The 27,874-nt window shown below is 39.2% G+C and overlaps 2 protein-coding genes across 6 annotated transcripts; one reads left to right on the top strand and one right to left on the bottom strand.

The window, feature by feature from the left end:
• Positions 1-3,999: 3,999 nt before the first annotated feature.
• Positions 4,000-7,096, bottom strand: LOC117303531 (Sjoegren syndrome nuclear autoantigen 1-like). Of its 2 annotated transcripts, none has more exons than XM_033787761.1 (3): positions 6,981-7,096; positions 5,995-6,194; positions 4,000-5,077 (listed from the first exon to the last, which is right to left on the bottom strand). In XM_033787761.1, the coding sequence occupies exons 1-3, from the start codon at positions 7,030-7,032 to the stop codon at positions 4,973-4,975; spliced, it is 357 nt and encodes a 118-aa protein (XP_033643652.1). In that variant the 5' UTR covers positions 7,033-7,096; the 3' UTR covers positions 4,000-4,972. The 2 variants fall into 2 exon arrangements, with proteins under 2 accessions (XP_033643652.1, XP_033643653.1); XM_033787762.1 differs by lacking the exon at positions 6,981-7,096 and adding an exon at positions 6,575-6,661.
• Positions 7,097-7,283: 187 nt separating this feature from the next.
• LOC117303247 (pre-mRNA-splicing factor ATP-dependent RNA helicase DHX16-like) lies at positions 7,284-22,676 on the top strand. Of its 4 annotated transcripts, none has more exons than XM_033787396.1 (21): positions 7,284-7,370; positions 8,380-8,617; positions 9,119-9,259; positions 10,157-10,251; positions 11,674-11,845; positions 12,429-12,601; positions 12,982-13,105; positions 13,366-13,506; positions 14,015-14,098; positions 14,553-14,753; positions 15,562-15,672; positions 15,794-15,909; positions 16,975-17,185; positions 17,793-17,924; positions 18,507-18,767; positions 18,956-19,069; positions 19,793-20,028; positions 20,187-20,349; positions 20,765-20,926; positions 21,605-21,781; positions 22,480-22,676. In XM_033787396.1, exons 2-21 carry the CDS (start codon positions 8,414-8,416, stop codon positions 22,609-22,611), a joined length of 3,150 nt encoding a protein of 1,049 aa, XP_033643287.1. In that variant the 5' UTR covers positions 7,284-7,370; positions 8,380-8,413; the 3' UTR covers positions 22,612-22,676. The 4 variants fall into 4 exon arrangements, with proteins under 4 accessions (XP_033643287.1, XP_033643286.1, XP_033643289.1 ...); XM_033787395.1 differs by having other exon boundaries at positions 7,305-7,378; XM_033787398.1 differs by having other exon boundaries at positions 7,314-7,359.
• The last annotated feature ends 5,198 nt before the right edge of the window (positions 22,677-27,874 follow it).

Below are 27,874 nucleotides of genomic sequence, written 5' to 3'. Positions count from 1 at the left end.
CAGATAGTAAAGTTTATTCTTTTACAGAACGACAGGTGAGACTTCCTATGCGTTATTAAAAGAGAATAGCTTCGCATATTTTAAAAGTTCACCAATGGAATTCCTAAATAGATTGCCGGTGGCAACCTCATTGAAAAGCAACTACCATACAAAATACACATTAACAAATAAATAGTTTTAGAAACCTCAATGCATTTATAAACTCGAAGACATTGTTTACAATTTATTCATCTCCGGAAAATATTAGTAGACACAAAACAAATATGAAATATTGCGGTTTCTTTAAATTGAAAAACCCACAAGAAATCCACAATTAACACTGAATTAAAGTTCACTCAATTTATACTAAGAGTTTCTGTAACCACATGCAGTCTAAAAGTGACAGTTATTGCTCTAATTTGAGATTAATCAGTTGAAATCGTCCACCACGATAAAGGCTCAATGGTGGTAGGAATGAACTGCTTTGTTCCCATCCATTCATACCAGCTCTTCAAAGCAAACTTATCGGAAGAAAATCGATCACTCGCTGAAAAGAAAATTACCTGACATTTAGCCACACATAAAACATATTGTTGTGACAAAAAAAAACAGTGAATAGACGAACCTAAAAACTGTACTGTAATAACCCTGTTTTTTTTTTGTATTCTTGTATGAAGGGCATAACTCGTGGGTGTACTTGAGTTTGAAACCTGTTTATTTATTCAGGTGAGAATCTTAAATTGTACGCTAAATATGTAAAGAATTTATGATTTTAAGGAATGTTTTTCGGTTTTACTTTTTTTATCATCAAACATGTGGCCCGAGTGTAGCTACAGCTCAAACTTGTTTATTTATTTAAGGTTTGGAGAAAAAACACTATTGTTCGGGATGAAATCGTTTTAGAAAGAAATGATAAGAAACGCAGTTTTTTTCTTTCTTTTTCACAGAAGCTTGTTGCTCAAACCGTTCGTGTGACCACTTGGGTCTGAAAAGTTGTTTATTGACATTACAAGTGATTGTTCGATTATGTTGAAAAATAGGCATTGTCTAAAACCCCCTACAGGTTCTGGCTTCAAAAGTTCCACTTACTTTCTTCCCCCCCCCCCCCCCCCCCGCCCTTCCCTCAATAATATAACCCAAGTTAAAATTCTAGCCTAACATAGTTTCCAACCGGTCTTAACATCAAACATTTTCTTACAAGCTTGATGTTATTCTCACGTGAAAATGTGTGGGCATGTACCTTATCTAATCGCTACACGAAGTTTTCTTAACAAAAGAATATAGGCCGTGCCCTTGTTCCTTGGTGATTTGGGGAACCCAGTTGTCCACAACCAATAGAACCTATAACCAAAGTCCAATAACAACAAAGTATTATGTGTGTGTGGAACTTATACAATTATAGAACTGCTATCCACACAAAAAAAAATCCAGTTTTTATTTTAAAGGATTCGCTTTTTTTGAACCTATTTAGGAAGAAAAATAATCCCCATTGAGAAGCACTGCGATTGTGGCAATTTGAATGTACGGAAACAAAGATGCCATCCGGGTCAGGTACCAGTGATGGATTACTGTTAGAGTGAAAAAGGAAATCACTTAAGGGTGTTTAATTAACCCTTAATGGCAGGAAAGTCATTAGCTTTAATTCCAATGCTTGAAGTGGAACCATCTAAGTGACTATTGTCTATAATTATTTGGGTCCCATTAGTTACCCAGTAATTGGTTTATAATTAGCTGACCGTTTAGGGGCGTTGCAACACCTCACATACACTTTATCATTAGGGAGCAAAAGCCAATATTAATACCTTTTTCAAAAAAAAAAAAAATATTTACAATTTATAAATGTTCTTTTCCAGATAATGTTTACATGTCCAGCTATTGCCTAAGATCCATCACACAAACCAAAAACTTGAACCATGTTACAAAAAAATCATCAAAATTCTTCTCTCTCCTTTTATTTACAAAAAGTTCAAATAATAATTCACTTTTCCTTTTATATTTACAATCTATTTTGTCTAACTTTTATTAAACAGACCTAGCCCAGTTTCATATAGCTGCTTTAAAGCAGATAATTGTGCTAAGCAACTTTGTGTTAAAACATTTAGCAATACATGTATACCAGTCAAATATGAAGTATGTGACATGGTATTTTGGCTGGTAAACTTATTCTGGTAAGCATACTTATGTTGTGCTTAGCTACTGTTGTGCTTAGGAGCAGCTCTATGAAATTGGACCTGTCTACATGTATATAACATATCAAGTGTTTTGACATTAAGCTTTTCATCAATTCCTCAACTGGATTTTGAATCCATATGACCTAATTTCCTGCCCCCTCCTTGGTATTTCACTATTTTGCCTTGTACAGACAAAGTATTGATTTCAGAGAGGGAAACAGATCTAAATTGCTGATAAAATAAACAAACAAATATCAAAAACCTCTTTTTTTTGTAAACGGCGTGTATGTGTGACTTTTCCCAATTGTCACAGAGCAAACCTTTTGATGAACAAAAACTGCAAGTAAATAACGCGCTCACTAATAATAATAATAACCAGTTTTTATGATAGCGCTTTTCAGACCCAGGGGGCGTCTCAAAGCGCTTCCAACACTATTACCCCTGGTCACTGGGCCTTAATTCATTCCTTAAACCAACTCAGCTCCCTGGTGGGGAGTATGCTTGTCCTCCAACATTCTGGGCTTGAATTTGAGGGGGAATATCCACAAATCTAAAGGGCCGGTAGCTCAAAATGTTGACTAGACCAGAAGTTTGTTTAATTTGTTAGAAGAGCAGCAAACTTTAGCTCAGGTGGTGTATCTGATTAGCGGAGGGTTGGTTTGAATCCCGGTCATGACACTTTACCACACGTAATTGCTTTGTCCTTCGGATGGGACAAAAAAGCATGGAGGAAGATTAAAGGAACACGTTGCCTTGCCATGGATCGGTCGAGTTGGTCTTTGTAAAGCATTTGAAGCCATTTGTTATGAAATGCATATGGTTAGATAGATTATTTAAAAGTAGAATACAATGATCCACACAAACATGCCTTGAAATTGCACGGTTTTCCTTTTACGTCGCAAAGAGACAAAGTCGGCCATTTTGTGGAGTCAAACTTGACTCCACAAAATGGCTGACTGTGTTTGTACACGATTTAAAACGAAACCGGTGCAATTTCGAGTTATACTAGTTTGGATCATTATATTTTACTTTTAAATTATCTATCTACCCATATGCATGCCATTTCATCACAAACAGCTTCATACGCTTTTCAAAGACCAACTCGTCAAATCTATAAGTCCTATCCCAAAACACTTTATCTTCTGTTTCTGGTTTCCATACAAGCACCCTTGTTTACAATCTCTCTCAAGCTAGCTACAGTGATTAAGTCCACTTAGGAGGCATCCTTGGTTTCATTCCCAAAATAAACAATAATAGTAAATCATTCATGGGGGAAACAAAACAGTCTTACATAACAGGACGTCCGCCCCCCTCCCTATGTCAAGTGACAATCGACTTCTCGAAATGAAACCCCTTTCCCTGCGACGTCAAACGTCATCACAGGCCGATATGACGTACGTACACCGGTAGCACACCCCACACTGAAACTCATTTATAGAAAATTTATTGATTTGAAATGGTGTTATGCATAGATTTGCGGAGGATTTTAATTGACGGAAGCCAAACCGGTGAGCTGATGTCAACAACCACCCCCCCCCCCTTCTTTTCTATTGACTCGTCTTCAATTAAATACGTGTTATGATTGATGAAGGCTGGTCTATAAATATGACCGTTGTACTGGGTTGACATTGTTTACATATCAAAACCGGAACCTCATTGATGTAACGACCACGGAGCTTACAATCTACGTAGGTCTGTAACACAATTAAAGCCGGCGTGAACAGATATAATGAATCAAAACTCTCTATTGATTCAATGGCTTGTTTACATTTAGCTTTGTATGGTAGACATGGGTCTAAGGTAATGACAATAATATATATTTGGTTTGCGGTAACACCATGTGTGTATCTACATTACTGACAAAGTATCACAACTCATCAGCCTATATACCGATATTTCATTTTCTAGGTAGCAGGTAAAAAAAAAAAAAAACCTGGGTGGTTTCCCCTGGGGTTTCTTTCGGAGTATTTTGAAATTGTCATTCAGTAGTGAGAGAAAAATATTTGTTCCTCTTCCAGGAAGCCTTCTATTGGTGTTCTCAGTATACTGCCCATCATGTAACCAACAGAAGCATCGAGAATTGAGGAAATAACGCAAGTGAATGGTTTCATATCCATAGGCAGTATTTTGAGAATGGTCTTTGGGTACGAATACAATAATCTAACAATAGCATTGTACTAACAAAGAATCAAAACGGATGTGATCTATTTGTAGGCTGTGATGCATCTCACCAACAGAGGGGGCTATTCCCTATTGGTACATAACTGGTTTGTATGCAATTGTTTTGGTTGGGTACTTCTGAGCCTTCAATGTAAACCACTGTGGTTTAGAGGGATAGATAAACCGTCCCAGCCAGCGATATGTGGTTAATGCATTTAGACAGTACACGGTTAACTTATAAATAGAGTATTGTTACAGACATCTATACAGTAATTTTTGTACATAGTACTACAAAACTGTTGTCCTTCATGGCAAACTTAAATACAAAACTGCCAAAAACAAAGGCACTTTATCATTACATAATTTTATAATCAGTGGCTAAGCCAGAATAGACCTTATGCATTGACATCATCCAGCCGCACTCTTAGAGGTAAAACGGTGACGAAACAATCAAAACACACAGATTTGTTCGCGCGGCACACAAGATTGGCCAATTAACAACCTCCTTTTGTACCTCTGGGTGAGGGCGCACTACTGAAATTACGCCATGCGCATAAGGTCTATTATACTTCAGAGGAGGAAATCGTTGGAATCTCTTCGAACCAACTAAACACTGCCCTCATTGTCCCCCTAAACTCTGCCACTGACCGTTAACACAAATGCTATGATGCTGATGCGTTGTTTGCGAAACCAGGCACACCTTTGTCTTTGAGAACAGAAGCTTCCCTCTGTAGAACGTTGAGTAATGAATGCGAGCTCTCTATGATCTGTGGAGAGGAAAAAAACTAGATATCAGCAAAGACATTGGTGCTACATCCAAAACATATTGTGTAATTCTATAGACGATGTGACCTATGTTTGTATTCAAACCGCCCTCTATTGACAAAACACTGTATACGTCATGTTTCGCCGGGCAAAAAGACGCGTAGTCATGGTAAGATTGCATACACTTTCTAGCTGGCTGCCAAAACACAAAGGTTTTGATCAGCGATATGCGCGCGAATCATGTTATGGTTTTCGAGTGACGTCAGAGGTCACATAGTCAATAGAAAAAACTTTGGTTGCAGCTCTCGAAACTTCAATGTCTGCAAGCCTCTAGTCTTCTCTACAGATACTTTCATGGTAATATGCCACTAGTGTGTCTGGCGTCTGACCTGGTCCCTCATTTCGAGATGTTTAAGCGTGAAACCAGGCATTCTGCTTCTTCTAACTCATACACTTTCGCTATACTGAGATTAGGTAAAAATAAAAAATAAAGCCATTTCAACAGCTTTACTGCATCTTTTCATCAATCTAGACTGTTTGAGGAGGAACATCAATTACTACCTTCAGCTCTCCCAAGATCTTTTCATCTTAGATGTTTTTATTCTTGTAGCCCTTAACAAGAGTGACTGTAAGCCTTTTGGCAAACATGCATAGTTTGGTTTCTTTTAAAGTGTAACCAACAATGTCGCTGGTTTTGATTTCACATAAAGACCTACTAGTGACTACTACTTCTCTTGGGCAATGGCGGCCATTGCCTCAATGTTTTTCCCTGATAAGGGCAACGCTTCCGAGGGTAAACGTGCCCTGCCCTAACAATGTCTCAACATCTTGTTTCAAAAAAGATGTTAAAAAAATAGGTTCAAAACTCGCTCTAGTCAATTTGTCTTAGTTCAACCCACAAATTAATATTATTACAAACCTTCATATAGGCTGCTTCTGTCTCCGCTATCGTCTTATCATACTCATTTCGAGTAGCTATCTTCTTAGCCAGACTCTCGTTGACCTTAGTGAGTTTCTCGGTCAGGATGCGGATATCGCTCTGTATCTTCTGCTTCTCATCCTCCTCAGTGATGATGAGTTTGTGAAGACCGTCTCGCTTCGTGCAAAGCTCCTCAATGCCTGTTCAAATTAAGATCGAGGTAACAAGGTTTACGTGTTGTATTTTTTACTATGCACACACTCTTTTTTAATTGTTAAAGGATATTTTTTCTTACCAGACCTGTACCCGCCCTTTAAATTGTTTTATTTTTTTTACAATTTTGGAGTAGCGTTGGGAGGGATTTTGAATATGCAATCTAAACTCTAATAATGCACTAGATCCAGAACTTAATTAAAACTGGTTTCAAATGACAAAAATCTTAAACGTTTCTTTGAGTGGGTAGTGCTACTACAATCCTAGAACTATTTCGGTTTTTGTTATTGATATCTCATTGTCCCCGGGGACGACAGAAAATCCGCTCCGCAATCTCATTTTTTTTTTTTAAATGATAAATTCTTACCGTAATTCAGTCCCAACCTACTCCGTTTTACCATTGCACTATAAATGCCGACCGTGGGCGTTTTTTTTCCCCAGTACAAACGTGGAGAATTATCTGCACGGAAAGAAAAAATACCCATACCAATCCGCGCTTTGTGTACTAAACATATGGACACGCATCTAATAACTACTAAGAGTTATAGAGTTATCCCTAATAATTATCTATATTATCTATAATCTGTTAATTTCAATTCCAAAACAAATCAAGCCCCCCCCCCCCTACTCCGCCCACACTCTAGTGCCCAGTGCACATAGTGCACGGGTCGTAAGTGATAGAAATGAGCATACAAACACATTTTTTGTAGCGGGTATGTAGAAGAAATATCATCGAACTGACGTTGAAATGTCCAATTATCAAGTAAACTTACATTTTACAAGTTCATTATTATACGACTGTAAAGCTGCTCCTTGCTGCGACATCGCAGTAAATCAGTGGTTTATCACACCAACAAAATAAACAAAATCAAGTCCAAAATGCGCCAATGTCAACCTCTAGCCCCAGTGAACTCAATGTAAGCATGACGGTGGAAAGAGCGCGGGTATAAGCACAGCGGCACTGACCCCTGGTAAATTGACTGGTAGACTGCAAGTGTATACGCAGTCATAATGCATACGATAACCAGCGCCATTAGTTTCCCATGACTACTTCAACCTCGTTTCCATTTTGGATCTTTTTCATTCGACCAAAGATGGCGGCGCCCATGGAACTTGAGATTTGATTGCCAAAGACCACACATTTGAGAACACGTACTTTCAACGTAGGAGCGTAATGAAAAGATTTGAATTATTTGTAAATGGAGATATGACTACTGGCACTGCTTGATTGTTAAATTCGGGTTAGGGGGGTCCTATTTTGTACTGCGTGGTTCGTCTTCGTGGACAAAATTTGAAATTAATAGACCATTAAGGCATTATGCACATGACGTCATTTCAGTACGGCGCCCCCGCATTGAGGTCAAAAGAAGATTGTTCATTGGTCAATATATGTGCGTTTTGATTGTTTCGTCACCGTTTGACCTCAAAGATGGCGGCTGGATGACGTCAATGCATAAGGTGTATTAATGAAAATGAAATTGAAAGTTTCCCTTTCAAAAGTAGTCTTTTTTTTAAGTTTCTGTATTAATTTTTGTTTGGTTGGTTGGGGAGGGGGGGGGGAGAAAGATTCTTAAAAACTTCATTGTTTTTTATTATTTATTTAAAGTAAAATAAACTAGTCCTACCAATCGTGCAGGAATGAGTTTGCGCGATCGCACGATCGTGCAGGAAAAGTTTTGTGCGATCGACCGATCGTGCAGGAATGGGTTTGCGCGATCATCTGATCGTGTAGGAATAGTTTTGCGCGATGGACCGAATGTTCGTTGCCAAATGTTGCGTGATCGACAGATTGTTGCGCGATTGACCGATTGTTGCGCGATCGACTGATTGCTGCGCGCCCAACAGATATTTCAATAGCGCAGCACAGAGGTCGATAGCGCAGCGCGATCGGTTGATCGCGCAGATTGACCGATCGCGCCAACATATACATTTCTCAAAAAATATAAATTTGTGGCTAAATTTAGAAAGCAAAGCATTATTGGCTGATACTTACATTTACAAGACAAGCCATCTAATGCTGTTAAACACCTTACAACTTATTTACAAGACAAGCCATCTAATGCTGTTAAACACCTTGCAACTTATTTTATGTAAAGATCGTTTAACTTAATAAGAAGTAGTTATTATTTTTTATGAAGTAGTAAACTTTTATTAATGTTGTGGTCCTTACAGTATCACTCTCTGATTCTGACGACTTTCCATCATCATGGCCAGTAAGGAAGTTAACCTGTGGGTGCGAGACAGCCTTCATGACATCCTAGGCATCAGTGATCACTACATAGCTGACTATCTCATCGGACTAGCTGGGAAGGCAAGCAGTGGAGGGGACTTCATCCGGAGGATTAAAGACACAGGAACGATCGATGTTAATAAATCCATCACAACGTTTGCTCAGGAGCTGTTTGAAAAGGTGATAAAAATGCTATAGTTTTAGGAAATGAGTTAAACAATTGTTCTTTATTGGACACGCGCAATGGCGGACGGAAAATAAGCTGAGAATGTTTTTTAGCCTGGATAGAAATTGAAAACATTGAAAAACTAGAGTTAAAATACAACATGCCCTATATTCTTCCATATTTAGTCTAATTTGTTTTGCCTATGGGAAAAGAAAAAAATAATTGTGATTAAATACCCTGAAATATCTATTAAAGCCTGCAGCCTGTGTACATGTAGGTCAGCACTTGTTTTGACAAAATATTCCTACTTTTTTCCAAAGACCAAAATATCATGCCTGATACAAGTAGTCTGCCTCATCGCTGAGTAAAACAACAATGGTGATATGCACTGAGGTATAAAATACTGAGCGCTTTGAGACACCCATTTTGTTTGATAAAGTGCTATGTTAGAACGGAGTACCGCCGGTATTGCTAATAATATTTTCTTAATTTTGTTTGTTTGTCTTGATAAACAGCTGCCGAGGAAGACATCAAGTAGGGTGTTGAACAGAGCCAAAGAGCAGGCTGCCATAGCAAGTACTAAACACAATCAGAGTTATGCTCTGGTATCTGATGATGATCAGGATATTACTGTCACTCCAACATCTCCTATAAAGGTAATGTATGAAAGAGTGGCTTTCAGGTCAAACTTAGTCTTGTTAGGGACCTTGTCAAAATGAGTCTAGGACAACCAGCGGATAAGTACCATCCGGGACAACGTTTTTTTTACCCGCCATTAATTTATCTTGTTCCAAATTGGTGTCAGAGAAAACATGGGAGAAGTTCTCCGTGCCTGGGGTTTTAATTGTTTACAAAATATACCACAGAGACTAAGATTACTATCCACTGGAAAATGAGCTGGGGTTTTCACATGGCTCAGTAATGTTCTTAGTGCATCAGAGAACTGTGCGTCTTTCAGCGAGTAAAGCTATGTCTGTCATAGAAATACATTCCGATGCTAAAACTTAATGTAGGATAAGTTTGTTTGGGTAGATGATCTTCCCATCAAGGGAACTCGTCAAACTCCCACAAGGGGATAAAAACACTAAGCTGGCAACAGCCAATCTCTCTCATACAAACATTGGTTTAACGTCTATGATTATGAAGTGCACAAATCAAGAAATTGTGATTCGGATGACAATATTTATTCTAGTCATTGTAAAAATCAGCAGTTAGCTGGGGGATTCGAACCCACAACCTTGTGATTGCAAGTCCTGCAATCTAACCACTTGCTTTTAAAGTGTATTCCAAATACCTGCCCTGGATTAGTTATGACACAACCGCTTGTTGTGCACTAATTTTCCCAGACTTGGCAACCCTTGCAGGCATTAGAACTCCCTGGACCAAGCGCTATGAGCATCACTGCGTGATGGAATTGAGCGATATATAAGAAGCTACTAGTAATTTTTGTATTATTACAGATCCTCTTGGGAGTGTTTCTTGTGTTCACTGATATTTATAATAACATCACCCTCAATGCCCCTTAATTCTCATCTCATTAATCTGATTCACAGAGAAGGGACAAGCGTGAGAAGGGAAACAAGAGGAAACATCTCAGGAAGAAGAAAGAGGAGAGCAGTGAAAGTGAGAGTGATCCTGAGCCCGAAAGGTAAGAAGCTGTTATTTATTGAGAAACTAAGACTAAAGCTCTTAAAGACACTGGACACTGTTGAGAAACTAAGACTAAAGCTCTTAAAGACACTGGACACTATTGAGAAACTAAGACTAAAGCTCTTAAAGACACTAGACACTATTGAGAAACTAAGACTAAAGCTCTTAAAGACACTGGACACTGTTGAGAAACTAAGACTAAAGCTCTTAAACACAATAGACACTATTGGTAATTGGACTAAAGCTCTTAAAGACACTGGACACTATTGGCAATTGTCAAAGACTAAAGCTCTTAAAGACACTGGACACTATTGGTAATTGTCAAAGACTAAAGCTCTTAAAGACACTGGACACTATTGAGAAACTAAGACTAAAGCTGTTAAAGACACTGGACACTATTGGTTATTGTCAAAGACCAGTCTTCTCACTTGGTCTATCTCAACTTATGCACAAAATAACATACCTGTGAAAATTTGAGCTCAATTGGTCATCGAAGTTGCGAGATAATATTGAAAGAAAAAACACCCTTGTAACACAAGTTGTGTGCTTTCAGATGCTTGATTTTGAGACCTCAAATTCTAAATCTGAGGTCTCGAAATCACATTGGTGGAAAATTACTTCTTTCTTGAAAACTACGTTACTTTAGAGGGAGCCGTTTCGCATTATGTTTAATACCATCAACAGCTCCCCATTACTCGTTAACAAGTAAGGTTTTATGCTAACAATTATTTTGACTGATAACCAATAGTGTCCACTGCCTTTAAGCACAGGAGGAAGCTAAGCACAATAAAACTATGCTTTCCAGAATACACATTCAACCTTTCCACTATCTGACCATTCAAAGTCATCCACTGTAGTTTTGAATGGTAAAGTATGCCAACCTGCAATATGATATCGTGTGGCAAATGCATGACCACAGTACACACATGAAGGATATATATACATAGTTGCAGTCTTTGATGTGCTACCTGCTTCCTCGTTGTGTGTCGAAGGCTTTGAAATTTACTCTTGAAGGGGCTCAGTAATTTTCCTCTGGTATGGGGCAATTGGAATTGGAACTTTGCAGAGGGCCCCCACAGCAAAAGCACAGGCACCTCGGCATGGCTGTGGGTGCTCTGTATGCTCTTGAGGCCTGGTGTTGTGCAATGCAGAGCAGGGGCACTATTAAGAAACACTACTTGGGTGGGTAGGGCTTAAGTGATTTGGCTATCAAGCTGATTGGTCTATCGAGCTGAGGGACACTCCTGATCTGTCAACATTCAAACGCAACCTCAAGACTCATCTATTCAATTTGTCTAGCACCCGGGGCGCCTTTGAATGGTTCTATTCCAGATACTGTGCGCCTTATAAATTGTGTGTTATTATTGTTGTTACTATCAAACATGACCAATGTATTTCAAATTATTTTTCCGTCTGACAGATCCAGCAAGAATGCCAAGCGAGACGGGGACTCGGACTCGGAGTCCGATGAATGGGACCGAGAGGAGAAGAAGAGATTGCAGGATCTGGAGGAGAGGGACGCGTTCGCTGAACGACTTAGAAACAAGGACAAAGAAAAAACCAAGAGTGTGACGGACAAAGGAAACAAAAAGGTATGAGCTCTCCTACATTGGTTGAAGTTTGATTTAGGTTAGATTACTCCTTTTGTAGTAAAAGTAAAAATCAAATTCAACAAATGTTATAGCAGTTTTTTTTTTTGTGTTTCAAGGAGCTGAAGAGCATGTTTTATTTTCTTTCTAGTTGAAAGTAATTTCATGTCATTGACGTCTAGACTAGTTTACTGAAGTTCTGTCATTTAGAAGTTTGGTTTTGAATCCAGGTCTGGCTGGCCATTGGGCTTTTATTCTTAAAGGAAGAAAAACCGTAAGAAACCAAATGTGCTCTCTCTTGCTCAAAGATTAAAAGGAAAGAGAACAGTTCAAAGGTTGTGGAATGCGGACACAAACTTTCATGTTTTTATAGAAAATATGCAACAAGAAAGTTGCATCAAGCCCAAGTAAGATTGAGGCCACACTTGCATTCACTGCAGTAAACCGTGTTTTTTTTTTTTGGAGTGTTGGCTCTTCAAAGAGCCAGTGTGGTCTTGATGTTTCGAACAGTATACTCTGCTCGTCTTCAGGACAGAAAAAAATAAAAATAAAAAAATCTTGTGTTGTTGACATTTCTTCATCCCAGGCTTATGAGGAGGCAAAGAAGAGGCTTGAAATGGCCGAGCAGGACCGGAGGAAGATGGTTCCAGATCTGAGGAAAGAATCAAGACGAAAGTACGTCAAGAAGCGAGAGGAAGACAAGCTGGAGGAGATTGAGGCAGATATCATCGATGAAGAATATCTATTCTCGTCAACGGAGTAAGTAATCACCGGCTATTCATGGAACTTACTGGGTTTTTTTAAACTGTTCTTTTGGAGACTGCATATCAAGCATGAAATTAAGCCCAGAATGAAGCTGCCTTCTTTAATAATAGAGATCTTTCATGAGCTCTTAATCACTAAACTTATTTGTCACATCAAGAAACCAGGAATAAAAGGTCTGCTGGTGTAGAGTTCAGACCACAGTGTACAGCAAAAATGAATTTGCCACTTCTTGAACTTACTCAACTTAAAAAGATAACAGAAGTTCATAATCAGTAAGCTTTTAGGCTAAAACTTAACAGAGATGATTTTAACCCCTACCAATCCTGTATAATACCTTTGATTTGTTTTCTTTTTTGTGTGCTTTACATCTGCAGCTTAACCAAAAAGGAAAAGCAAGAGTTAGAATACAAGAAGCGGGTATTGAAGCTTGCAAAAGATCATAGGAAGGCTGGAGACAAACAGAAAGAAGGTCGTTACTACATGCCTAAAGATGATGAGGTTAGTTGACCCCCTTTACTAAAAGTGGGCATAACTATAATTTGGCTTAGTTGCCCCTTAGTAAAAGTGGGCGTTACCGCACGCTTTAAGATGATGAGGTTAACTTACCTTGACCCCTTACCAAAAGTGGGTGTTACTACATGCCTAAAGATATTAAGCTTATTTAACCCCTTGCCAAGACTAGTTTTTAGCTTTATTTGAGGCAAACTTTCATTTTATAAAATTATTTCAAAATGAGTTTATTTTTCTTCTTGCATTAGAAACCATCAGACAAGTATGTGGAGCCACTCTTTGATGAGATGGAGTTGGCACCGAGGTCTGAGCAGCAGAGATGGGAGGAAGAACACGTCAAACTAGGCTCCTTGAAGTTTGGGGCTAAAGATGCCAAACAGAAACACAAGGTAATCAAAACTTTAGTCAGTATTATTTTAGGGTCCTAAACATTCGCATTTCTGAAACCACTTCAACTCCTCCAGAGTACGCAACACTGGCAGCCAAATGGCCACACAAATTGCTAGTTACTCACACCAACAATTCCTGCACTTGCAGGGATCCGCTTACTCTTAGGCGATGAAAAGCATTTATAGCCGTGCTCAAGGACCCAAGTGTAACAACCAGTGCTCAAACCCAGATTCCATTAACTCGGCCACCGGAACATGAGAGTCTATGCGCTGGGCCCAACTTCATAGAGCTGCTTAAGCAGAAAAAGTAGCTAAGCGCAACGAACATTGGCTTACCAGAGTAAGGTTACCAGCCAGACTAACATGTCACATGTACAATTTATGACTGGTATCCCGCTCATTTCTACTTAGCAGAATATTGTGAAATTGGTCCCAGAGCCTCAGCTACTACACGCTACTGCATATATATCTGAATGTTTACATTGCTGTGATTTTTCTTTCCTTGCAGGCCAAGCAATATGATTTAGTTGTGGATGAGTTGGGAGAGATTGAATTTGTCAGCGCAATGCAGATGCCTGGAACTGGTGATAGGGTGAGTATATTGAAAGTTGTCTTCTTGTGTCCATGCTGCTCAAATCCTTTCCTCCAGTAGTTGGCACACTAAAGGGTAGTGTCGGTAGCTCTAGCCAGCTCCAGTAGGAGTTGGTGATGGAAGTAGGGGGCTGGTAGGAGATGATCCATGGTCTGCCGTTCTCCACATTCACAGGTGTCGGGACTTGCAGTGTATCCCCTCTTCACCAGGGGAATCTATAACTCCAGGGGTTACCAAAAATGTCATTGCCATCCATTTCAATGTACCTCCTAAGGTCTGGGTCCGAGTGTCAGACCTTTTTGACAGCAGTGACTCACCATTGTAATATTTAATCCCTTACATTTGAACTTTTTGGCACTTGATGATGAAAATGGTGATGAAACGACTGGTCAACTCACTGGAAAATTTGTTAGAGAAAAAGTGTTAACACTACACTTGCTTTTTTTATTTTCAGTCCCAGTCCGAACCAGAGGTGCGTGAGTTATCAGCCGCTCAGAGGAAGAAACAGAGTATCGCAGAAACTCGCAAGCTTCTTCCCATCTTCAAATTTCGGGAGGATCTTCTTCAGGCCATCGAGGATCATCAGATATTGATCATTGAAGGGGAGACTGGATCTGGGAAGACAACTCAGATACCACAGTACCTGTTTGAAGCGGTAAGTCGTGGCTTCGAATCCCACCCGAGTAATATTCCACAGGACTCGGGGGGAAAGTGCTGAGTATTGACCCCTTGTACATGCGTCACACGCGGCGACTGTGCCACGCTCACCATTTTGGTGGGCACATAGGTTTAAGGGTAACGCCGCGTGGCCTAAAATGCACCCTTCACTGAATAAAGCACAGTAACATTGCCCACCAATATGGTGCATCTAAGATTAATCTGATGATGACGTCAGGTGAATTGAATCAATACAGTGCTTACACACATCGGTATATGGGTAAACCAGATAAGTCTTAACCACTTCACGTTGGATGATGTCTTTTCCCGCCCAGGGCAGACGTTTATAAATGTCTGGACCAACTTTGAGATGCCCCTTCTTCTTTTTTTTGGTCAGTTGGAGGGCTGATTTGTATAATTTACCTGAAATACGAATGTGTAGCATGCACAGCAATGCACCGACCATGCGCTTTATTTCCCTGTATAAAGAGGAACAGATGGTACTGGAAGACATGCTTGGAACCTCCCTTTTGCTGGGTATTATTGTTTAATCCCAAGTCCTGACCTTGTCCTTTTGTTACACAAATGAAAGTTACAAGAATGGACAGGACTTACGGCTTAAGAAATAATGGTTAAGTGTCTTACCTAAGGACACAAGTGTCAAGAGTGGGACTCGAACTCACACTTTGGTGCTTGACCGCTTGACCACGACACGCCATATGCCATAAAGATCTTCTTATCATTTCTGTGATGAGTGAACAAACCAAGTTTTTACATCATGAAGGTTTTTTTCACTTGTATTTTAGGGCTACACTAAAGATGGTAAGAAGATTGGATGCACTCAGCCAAGACGTGTTGCCGCAATGAGCGTGGCCGCTAGGGTGGCTGAAGAGATGAGTTTCAAGCTTGGAAATGAGGTAAGAAAATAAAATAATAATAATAATAAGACATTTGTAAAGCTCCTTATTTTGAGTAATTACCAATAGTGTCCACAACCTTTAACAAGTAAATTACTTGGTGAAATTTGTTCCTTTTCAGGTTGGTTATAGTATCCGCTTTGAAGACTGCACATCAGATAGAACCATCTTGAAGTACATGACGGATGGAATGCTCCTTAGAGAGTTTCTTGGTGAACCTGATATGGCTGGCTACAGGTAAGATGTATCAGAATCTAGTCAGGTTTGTGGTTACACATCATCATCAGCGTCCTTGGACGGAATAGTAGAAGCAGCTTTGATGAAGTGGTGCCAGGTTGCTTTGTCCCTCATGGGTTGTTGAGTCACGTTTGGGTTGAGATTTGTGTCTCGGGTGATGCTGTCTGGGTAGCTCATTTTCCTCCTGCTGCGGTTTGGATGTCCGCCAGAAGGATTCCAGGAGATCAGGTGCAATATGGGTTGATCAGATGTATGCAAACAGTGACCAGGGGTCGATTTCACAAAGAGTTAGGACTAGTCCTAACTTAGGACTAGTCCTAGGAGATATACCAATCGCATGGATAGTCCTAAGTTAGGACGAGTAACTGGTCCTAACTCGAGATAAGACTGTCCTAACTCTTTGTGAAATCCATCCCAGCAAACTGAAGGCGTCTCTGCATTACAGTTTGAGATGTTGGCGGTAGATTGCCATATACCTCCCTGGTTGTAATATGGTAACACCATACACATAAAGAATCTAGTTACATCAAGGGCTTGCTCTAAGATAAAGCAGGGCAACTACTCACTGCGATCTAGCTCCTTGCCAGTCCTAGTTCTTCCAACGGCCAGGGGCCAAATTGACAAAGAGCTACGATTGATCTTAACTGCAAATCAATCGTAGTTGCTAAGTAAAGTGTGATTCACAATACAAATCACTATGGTAATACTGATCATTTGTCTTATGTTAAGTTTGAGTGCTTTGTGAGCCCCGGACAGTCCATTACGGTAACTGAGTCTTCTCACACATTGGACCTGTTCTTTGGAGTATACTACCCAATTCTATCCTGAACTGAGCCTGACAATGCTTAAGTGCGGTGATCAGAAAAGAACCAGAGTTTTCAGCGTAGTGGCCTTAATAATAATAAAATAATAATAATAGACATTACTTATATAGCGCATATCACCGATGGGTCCCTATGCAGAAAAGAATGAAATTATCTGTGATAACATTGATTGAACAAATATGTTTTAACCCGGGCCTTAGACACAATAAGCCTCTGATCGCTTCTCTCTTTGACCCCACAGCGTCATCATCATCGATGAAGCCCACGAGCGTACCTTACACACAGACATCCTCTTTGGTCTCGTCAAGGACATCTCACGCTTCAGACCGGATCTCAAGTTGCTCATATCAAGCGCCACTCTGGACACTGACAAGTTTGCCGAGTTCTTTGATGACGCTCCTATATTCCGTATCCCTGGGCGTCGTTTTCCAGTAGATATCTTCTATACCAAGGTAACCATTGTGGTGCCTTGTGGCCGAGCATTTAAGAGCACGGGACTCCAGCTCTGGTGTTTCTGATAAGCAAGAGTGAGGGTTCGAAATTGAGTGATTAATGTATCCTTAGGCAAAATACTTGACCATAACTGCTTTGTTCTTTGAATGGAACATTAAACCCTAGGTCTTGTGTATAAGGATTGGTAGTGCACATAAAAGAACCCAGACTGTGCCACAAACGGTGGGAATAAATTACCAGGCGGAACGCTTGTGATAACTCAAACGCCAAATAAATTTTTAAAAAGACAAACATGGATAAATAGTCAAATCAGGCCTGTGGCCTTGATGCCCCTTCAAAGGTTTTCTAAAAACTTTAAGATTTGAACTATGAGATTTCCCAATTTATCTTTTTTTCCTTGCATTGTTCTTGTTTTATTTACTGTTCAGCGCTTCAATCTGTGTTAAAGGCGCTATATAAATACCTTATTATTATTATTATAATGAAAGTGCCCTTTACAGAATAAAAATTGCCTTGCCCTCTCAAAAGTGAAATTCCTGTTCAAATTTGTTTGAGTGATTTTCACAGTCTGGTATTTAATGATGTTTTTGTTGTTGCACCATCTAGGCACCAGAGGCAGACTACTTGGATGCTTGTGTTATCTCAGTTCTACAGATCCACGTCTCACAGCCAGAAGGAGACGTCCTTGTGTTCCTCACTGGTCAGGAAGAGATTGAGACATGCATGGAGATCTTACAGGTAAGAGACATACCAGAACTGTATTTCAAAAAGTGCTAAGATTGATCTAAACTGTGATCTTAATTGACACTTGTGTCCTTGAGCAAGATACTTTAATTGCTTCTCTTCACCCAGGGGGATTAATTGGTACCCGCGTGGGTAGAGGTTGCTATTGTGTATGAAAAAGCCTTTGGAATACCAAGGCAGCCCGGGCTGTATACTTCACAGGGAGCGGAAAAAGATTAAAGAATTGTTAAAACGGCAATTATATGTAAAACGGTTGATACGGTTATTGTAAAATGCACTATATAAGTACTAGTTATTGGTTTCTAAGTTTGATGCACAATACAAATTTAGCAAGATGACAGCAGCTACCAACTGCATTCGCAAATGGACACCAACCTCAGAAATCTTAAATTCTATTGTCTTTGGGTTACAAAATTAGCCAAAGGGAATCATTTCTCAAAATAGTTTATACTTCCAACAGCTGCAGTGGTTCTTACCAAGTAAGTTTTAATTGTCATTAATTTTTGGAGCAGGTACCCGTCTATATAACCCTACCTTTCCACAAAGTAATCAAATTCTTTGAATTGTTAAACCCAGGAGAGAGTCAGGAAACTAGGCACCAAGATCCGAGAGCTTATCGTCCTCCCGATTTATTCCACCCTCCCCTCCGAGCTCCAAGCCAAGATCTTTGAGCCCACCCCGCCGGGGGCTCGTAAAGTGGTCCTAGCCACTAACATAGCGGAGACATCATTGACTATAGATGGCATCGTCTTCGTCATTGATCCAGGGTTCAACAAGCAGAAGAGTTATAATGCAAGGACTGGGATGGAGTCCCTTGTCGTGACCCCAGTGTCAAAGGTCAGTTTTGATCAGGTCACAGTTATTTAATAGATGGAAATTTGCACCGGGCATAAAGAATGTTAATTTTGTTTTTTTACCCATATACACCAATGTGTGTCAGCACTATTATACTCGGTACTTTCCCGAGCTCTGTGAAAAAAAAGTCACAGGCATTCACTTGTTATTATGTTATTATGTGAATGCAGGCATCAGCTAACCAGCGAGCTGGCAGGGCAGGCAGGGTGGCTGCCGGTAAATGTTTCCGTCTTTACACGGCCTGGGCTTACAAGAATGAACTGGAGGAGAACACCATTCCTGAAGTAAGTGGAAGTCATTCCTTGTTTTCACTCCATCCTACTTGTTTTTGTTTTTTTTCACTCCAGTCCTATCTAGACTGTTTTAAGAGGAGTATCGATTCCTACCTTCAGCTCCCTCTGAGTTCTTTTCTCATAAAAAATGTTTCTCCTTGTAGCCCAATACCACGAGTTTCTTTTAACCTTGTTTATTTTTAAGATTAGTTTGTGGGGTGTTTTGGATGAGAAGATATGAACATTGTTTCTGATCAGCAGAGTTTGGTTTTGAGTCCCAGTCGTGACACTTGTGTCCTTAACCATGACACTTAACCATCATTGCTTTGCCTTCGGATGTGGCGTAAAGAGAAGGGGTTTGCTCTTGGTGCTCCTGGTTTTAATTGGCTGCGTATTGTGCCACAGGAACTTGTAAACCATTGCAGGAAAAAAAATACAGAGCATTTTAAGACACTGAGAAACACTCGTAATTAAAACAACATTTTGCATATAAATTGCTTAAAAACTTTTGCGCATATAAATTGCTTCCAGAATTAGTCCAAATCAGTTAGTTCTAATAAGCAAAGCCCTCGCCTTGAAGCGGTCATCTAACCTTGTGATGTTATGTGGTCTCTCAATAAAACAAATAATAAAATTTAAACAAGATAAAAGGTACCAATATGAGGGAACTGTTAACTTCTACCACACCATCTCAAACTGGAATTATAAAAACCTTTCAACATTATTCCATTTCAGATCCAGAGAACGAACCTCGGCAACGTTGTCCTCCTCTTGAAGAGCCTGGGCATCAACGATCTGATCCACTTTGACTTCATGGATCCACCTCCCCATGAGACGCTGGTCCTTGCCCTTGAGCAGCTCTATGCCCTGGGAGCACTCAACCACAAAGGAGAGCTCACTAAACTGGGTCGCAGGATGGCAGAGTTTCCTGTGGATCCAATGATGTCTAAGATGATCTTAGCTTCGGAAAAGTAAGAAATTGATGGATGTTTTATCGTGAGGCGATTATGATTATTATTATATATTTCTGGTAATGAAAACCTGATAGACGGCTGAACTTAATCACTGTAATGTTTGGTGTTGTGGCCGGGCGGATTAGAGGACTGAACTCTTTGTTTTTGTTCATTAGATACCAGTGTACTGAGGAGATTCTTAGTATAACAGCTATGTTGTCAGTCGGCAATGCGATCTTCTATCGACCCAAAGATAAGATCGTTCACGCCGATAACGCCAGAGTCAACTTCTTCACTCCTGGGGGAGACCATTTGACGCTTCTCAAAGTCTACAATGAAGTAAGTGAGGAAAAATTCTCCACATCATGCCTCTCTATTAACGGGAAATCCCCTCGATCCACTAAGTGAATGTAGTATTCTAGTTTTTGCGCAGGTAGTAGTTAATAAGCAGGACAGTTGTTTTTAGAATTTAGTTCTCAACGAAAAAATCTACTCAGCAAAGTATGATACCTCATCGTGCAATGCCTCAAATTTCTCAGGCCGCCCAGGTTTCTCCGTCTTGATTGCAGTGCCATGGGGGCGGGGGGGGGGGGGGGGGACTTGTAGGAGATGAAGTTATATGAATAAAATAAACAAACAAGGGGAAACTGACTGGACGAATTTTTAGTCAGTTCCAAACACACATCGGTGACAAACAATGCACTGTGATGTCTTAAAAATGTTTTCTTAATTGGTTACTGTACTTTAATTGCAGTGGTTGGAGACAGACTTTTCTACCCAGTGGTGTTTTGAGAACTTCATCCAGCATCGATCGATGCGAAGAGCGAGAGATGTCCGAGATCAGATCAAAGGACTGATGGAGAGAGTGGAGATTCCTTCCACTTCATCAATGCATGATAACGTCGCTATCAGAAAGGTGATTAAGGCTTCAACTACCTCAAGTCAATTTGTTTAGCATCTATTCCACCCGCACTATTATTATTTTCCAGAACTTGTTTGAGCTTTTTTAGTGCCTTCTTTTTTGAGTGGTTTGAGTACCTTTAAAAGGTAGTTGGACAACAATTTCCCCCCTGCTTGTTTGGAGTAGATAGCCATTTATGTCTCTGCTTTTGGTAAACAAATGTGATTCCAGGTTCTGGGAACTTCTACTAAGGTGAAGTAAAAACCCTTGTCTTGGATGGTATTTATCCGCTGGTAGTTCTGGACTAACTTTGAGAAGGGTCCATATAAGTTGACATGTGCACTATGTAAGACTAGAGTATTATATATTCTTTGCCCCCTGCTTGCCCCACATAGTTTCTAGTTACGCCACTGGCATTTCCTAGGCCCAATTTTATAGAACTGCTTAAGCTCAAAAAGTAGATTAATAAAATAACATGTACAATAAAAAGTGGCGTACCAGAACTAGCCAAACTAACATGTCACATGTACAATTTGTGACTAGTAATCCTGCTAATTTCTGCTTAGCAGACAATTGAATAAGAAGCTCTATGAAGTTGAGCCCAGATCCATACCTGACTTGTTGCTCTTTTCTGATCTTAACGCTACAATCTTCGTTAACCTCAAAACTGTCTGGTTTGTCACTTTGTACAAGGCTATCACAGCGGGCTTCTTTTACCACACGGCCAAATTCAGTAAAGGCGGTCAGTACAAGACGGTGAAGCATCAGCAGACAGTACTGGTACATCCCAACAGTAGTCTGTTTGAAGAGCAGCCTCGTTGGCTCATCTATCATGAACTGGTCTTCACAACCAAGGAATTCATGCGACAGGTAAGATTAGTTTTTAGGTGCAGACCTAATTATCCATTGACCTCATCAAGCTACCACGATACTTGTATAAAATTCATAAGGCCTTGTCACACAGGACAGTTTTGAGTGGCACGTTAGAGTGCATTGAATGTATGAAAATCACAAAACTATTCAGATTACCAAGAAGTCGTTAAGTCTGGACTGTTTAATTTTTCATTTTAAATGGAACAGTCCAGATTTCACCATGTGGTTATACTCGTATGCATCCGATCTGAATCTGCATATGAATTGTCATCAAGTCGGGCCCAGTGTAGAAGCTCGAGCCTGCTCAGTGATTTTAGTCCAGATGTTTTGATCCAGCATGCAGGAGCGTAGTTCCTCAGCGCTGACCAAGCCAGTGTCTCGTTTCAGGGTGTCTATGAATTAGAGAGATCTGAATTGTATTGTCAGCAAAGCATTTAAATGGGAAAACATCACACCAACTTGTTGTAAAGAAGACAATGAAGACATTTTGGTTTTAGACAAGGGAGTAGAACCCCTATAGGGAAAACCCTTGCAGTCAGGTAGGGACTGAAAAACCTGATCCACATGTAAGGCGCTGGTTGGGGATTCAAACCAGAATCCACAGAAATGAAAAGCATGGACAGAACCCACTGCACCAACCTGATCGATACTTGTGTAAAATGTTGATATATAATATTTTGATTGTGTATTTACAGGTGATTGAGATTGAGAATGCCTGGCTCCTTGAAGTAGCTCCTCATTACTATAAAGCCAAGGAGCTGGAGGACGCATCAAGTCGTAAGATGCCCAAGAATACTGGCAAGAGCAAAGAGGAGACGAGAACGTGACGTCCCAAGCCGTAAGATGCCTAAGAATACTACAAAGCTTAAGAGTTAACGGACGCATCGAGTAATAAGATGCCCAAGAATACTGGCAAGAGCAAAGAGGAGACGAGAACGTGACGTCCCAAGCCGTAAGATGCCTAAGAATACTACAAAGCTTAAGAGTTAACAGACGCATCGAGTCGTAAGATGCCCAAGAATACTGGCAAGATCAAACAGGAGACACGGGCGTGACGTCTCAGGTTGTTTCATAAACGTTGGGTGCCATTCCTGGCTACATGGCAGCTAACGGTTATACGGCTTCTTACTGGCACCCTTGAACTAAGATATGGACAACATAGGGATAGATAGCTCAGTTGGTAGAGCACCAGCATGTTAATCTTTAGGTCATTGGTTCAAATCCCATTCTAGTAAACTTGTCTTTGTTTACCCGAAAATCATTTAAAATTTACCCAGTCAGTTTCCCTTGTGGTTTATTATACACATATTTACTGGCAGTGAGGTAACTTGTGTACGTCTAATCCCCCTGAGGACTTTGAGTGACTAGAAGAGGGGAATAGGCCCCTCTTCTGGTCACTCACAGGCCCTTGAAGTAAGAACAGACATCTGGAAAAGAAAGGAAGTTTTTTAGTTGCTGTTCACAGTTCAAGTCAAGAGAGGGCGCTGCACTCGGGCACTACTTTCAAAGACTAGTGTGGGCCCGGGTTCTATTCCCGCAAAACACGCACGCGGGATCACTAGACTATATTAGTTCATCCCACGTGACCGTGTTTCAGCCAACCAGAATACAGAACAAACAAGAGGTGTGTTATAATATTTGATAGTTCTTATTTAAAGCACTCTTTCTATGGGGGGTTTGAATCCCACCAGAGTGATTTGCCTGTGGAAACCAAATTATATTCTATGTGGTGTTACTGCAAATGTTAAAGGATCTTTCTGCCACTACTTGGACCTAATTGTACATGCGTATGCGCAGTTTCCATGACAAATTTTCAAGACAATAGAGCCGTGTGTGCCCAGTGGTGGTATTTGATTTCAAATTATGTATAAAATATATACGGTAAAAACTAACATTTTGTTTTTGGGAGAAACATTTGTTTTTGGGGCTAAGTTTTTTTCAATAAACTTAATGTACATGAATCTGTACAAAGTCACATTTTTGTTTCCATTTTGTTTTCTTTTTGTTTGTTCACCTGTATGTCAGTTTCCTCAGTTGAATTTATTTATGTATTTGTCATGAACATTTTTCCCTCTCAACCTGAATGACACAAATAGTTCTTGTAAATATCTTTGATCATTTTCTTATATACCCTTATAGACCAACATTTGGTAAAAAGCTGGACTAAACTCCTTATGATTTTTCCGGTTATGAGTGACCTATTTTTGTTATGGCCGAAGTTTAAAAGACACTGGACACTATATTGGTAATTGTCAAAGACCAGTCTTCTCACTTGGTGTATCTCAATATGTGCGTAAAATAACAAACCTGTGAAAATTTGAGCTCAGTAGATCGTCGAAGTTGCGAGAAAAAAACACCCTTGTCGTACGAAGGTGTGTGCTGTATCCTTTCAGATGCTTGATTTCAAGACCTCAAAATCTAATTCTGAGGTCTCGAAACCAAATTCATGGAAAATTACTTCTTTCTCAAAACTACCATTCTTCAGAGGGAGCCGTTTCTCGCAATGTTTTATACTATCAACAGCTCCCCATTACTTGTTATCAAGTAGGGTTTTATCCTAATAATTATTTTGAGTAATTACCAATAGTGTCCAATGCCTTTAACTCCCCACCCAAACCCATTTGTATTCTTTGCTCTAGTTTAATTAAACGACATCAGAGAAGACTACATTATCATTTTATGCTCTAAAATCGCACCTCATAAATTAGTCAAAGTTTTATAAAATGCTGGACTTACCCCTTATGAATTTGCAGTTTTCGGCAAACTTAAAAAACAATTGCAATAACTTTCATAGAACTGCTTATATCTTGGGCCCAATCCAATACATGCACAAGAAAGGCCTGCTGAATCATAGAACATAAAATCACATCTAACAAAATGACCGAAATTTTGATGGAAATGCTGGACTTTGCCCCTTTTTTAATTTTTTTTTTTTGCATATTTTTGAAGTTTAATTTTTTTTGCAACCCCAAAAATTCTGCTATAACATCTTAGCCAAGGCATTAGAAAACCCTACTTCGTCATTTTAGAACATAAAACTGCACCTTAAAAAATAGCAAATTTTGATAAACACCCTACACGTTTTTCAAACTTCGGCCTACTTTTCCACAAAAAAATAACAACTCCCTAACTACTGCTAATATAATGGCTTCTGTTCAATCAAAAGTCTTCATAAAAGCATAAGAACACAAGTCGCACCTTATAAATTATAAAGTTGATAAAAGTGCTGGACTTACCCCCCCCCTCCCCCTATGAGTCTTTCAAATTTCGGCCAATAAAAGGATGCCGTTTGTACTACGTCACGCGCATGCACCCTTTTACTCCCCGCGGCCATTTTAGTTCTAAGCGCGGGTATGGTGTGTTCAAAGACGACTGCTCCACGTGTGTGTGGTGAAAAGGCTGATTTTTTGCAACGTTTTACATCGACAAGCGACATCAAAGTTAAGCAATTTCTATGATGATAGCTGCACGGATGTTCGTAGAATCTTCTAAATCAGGTAAATAATTCATGTGTCGATGCAAAAGAGGAAATTTGAGGTTTTCTAAGACACGATTGTCTTCGGAAATGTGTCTTGTAAATGTTGTGCCCTGCTGTGGCTTGTTGAGGCAATATGTAACAGTCAAATAGCCAAGACGGATCGAAGAAACATAGATTGTGTTAAAACATTTATATAAAACCACTGAATTCTCGCTCAATACTAGTGACGAAAATTGTTAGGGAAGTTTTCCTTGAAACATTGATCCTCATCGATTTTGCTGATGAATTATAACGCTTTGCACTACTTTGGTTTCTCCATTTCCTTCAATGCAAGTGTTTAGTAAAATCACAAGGCGCACATATTTTTCTTTGAAGTGTTTTCTTGTGTAGTATATGTGGATACAATTTAAAGGCCCCATGCTGTCATGAAGTAAACAATAATGCCCAATGCCTTATACTTTCTATTATGTATCCCCTCATTATAAATACCATTTTGTTCTTTTTCAGAGACCGTGGAATCTGACTCCCTTCCATCAAGTGTATGCTGCCTCCTCCAGCATCTTAGCAGTCTTTGCAGCCAAAACAACAGTCACTGAGGTACAAAGCCTCAACCGTTCTGGAAGGCAACCAAATGTATGTTTTTATTACTAGCTGTAGGGTCATAATAATGTATACACATTTGCCAAAAATTATCTCTTACCTTTTTTTTCTCCTAAGACCCACATTATTTATGACTTATTCTTTTTTGTGGGGCATCCTAAAGTCAGTTAAATTCGATTAAAAACTTTCATTTAGGTAAGCCCTTCTTCTCAATGAAACCTATACTTTTCCCTCAAGAGCCACACATCACGCATGTTTAACATGCTAAGCATTGTCAATTCGATACTAAACTACCCTTGAGGTCATTACCTTAAATAATATTGTGAAGGAGCTTTTTTTAATAGTTTTTCTACATTCTAGTTCACCAAAAGGAACGATTGCACTGTATTTCTGTACTTGCAAACATGGAATTACTGTGTATAAATCCCAAGGATTTTGAAAACAAAATTAGCTTTATAATTTTGAATGCATCCTCTTAAATACAGCAGTACACTTTGTATCTGATAATTCTGATTATCAATTTTGAGTAGTCCAAGGCAGGGTATACTTGGTAGTTACTCCAAAAATTAATTACCATGAAACGTTAGAGCACTGGTCATGTTGATGTTTAAAAAAAATTGTTGGGTAAAGAGTTTATTTTTTACCCCCCCCCCCCTCCCCAAAAAAACCCAAACAAATACAAAACAAAAAACTTGAATCTGAGAAAGGCTTAAAGCATGAAGCCTTTCTCATGTAATTCTATGCATGGAATGTGTGTTTTTCTCTCATTATTTGTTTTCAACTTTGATGACCATTTGAGCCCAAACCTTCACAGGTTTGTTATATTTTATGTATTTATCTGGGCACACACACCAAGTGAGGAAATGGGTCTGTGATAAATACCAAAAGTATACCCTGCCTTATTTTTGTTGTTGAAGTTACTTTTAATTAGTTCATCAACACCAAAAAGTGAATCATCAAAGTTATAAGCTGTTCATAGAACCAAATATTAAGATTCATCAGGAAATAATTAGAGCAAACCAGACTGGATTATTTATTTAAATCTTTCAATACTTTATTTTCAACAAACTTTAAATAATTTCCAAAGAAAGAAAACAGATACATCAATTAGTACATCCAAACTGTTAGAAATTACCCCCAACCTCCAGAACTTGATTATGCCTATGTATGTTATGATTACTGAATTAAAAAAATGTTTGTTTTGGGGTGCTTTGGCACTCCTTTTGCTTCCTTACTATTCATTTGGATAGTTGCTTAAATTGATGGTTGGAAATATGCCAGTTGATGTGCTATTACTTTTTGAAACCCTCATTGAAATTATTTCAATTTTTTTTGTAATGCACTTGTCAAGTGACACCATTCTAAACATGTATTTGTAAAATCAGATACAGCCTTCAATTCATACTTGTTTTTATTACAACTATTGAAAATGGGTACAGTTTCAAAATTCAACTTTAAAAAACCAATTCATCCTTCAAGAAATATCAGCTGGCAAATGACAACCATAGCTAAGAAATATAAATGATCAACCAAGGAAGAAATGTAACCTGTTCTTTCCAAAAGGAGTCCACATGGCTAATAAAAAACTAGTCTCATGAAAACATGAATTAACTACATGTATTTGGTTTCTGCAAACTTGTAAAATAATTCTGTGTTTTTGGTTCATCTTACAAGAACTCAGAATCAAAGCGGTTTTTGATTCTGTTCAAACAAATCTAATTAAATTTGACTCCTTTAGGGTTTACAGGCTGCATTTCTTACTAATAAAGAAGGTACAACATTGGTGTTCATTTACTGCATATAGAGTGCGCAAATTTTGACTAAAAAAAATAATCTAAAACTGCCCAAATGTTTACATTTAAGGCAATGCATGTTCACAAATTCCTGCATTAAGTTTGTAAGTTCAATTCAATAGCATTACTACCAATGTTGTATCTTCTATAAAGGCCGCATCTTATAGCTTGTTCCATGACTTTAAACACCTCCATCTTGGAAAGTTTAAAAAAAAATGG

Source organism: Asterias rubens, chromosome 19 (genome assembly GCF_902459465.1).
Source record: "Asterias rubens chromosome 19, eAstRub1.3, whole genome shotgun sequence".
In the NCBI taxonomy this organism is placed as follows: domain Eukaryota; kingdom Metazoa; phylum Echinodermata; class Asteroidea; order Forcipulatida; family Asteriidae; genus Asterias; species Asterias rubens.
This window is presented reverse-complemented; position numbering and strand designations above follow the sequence as displayed.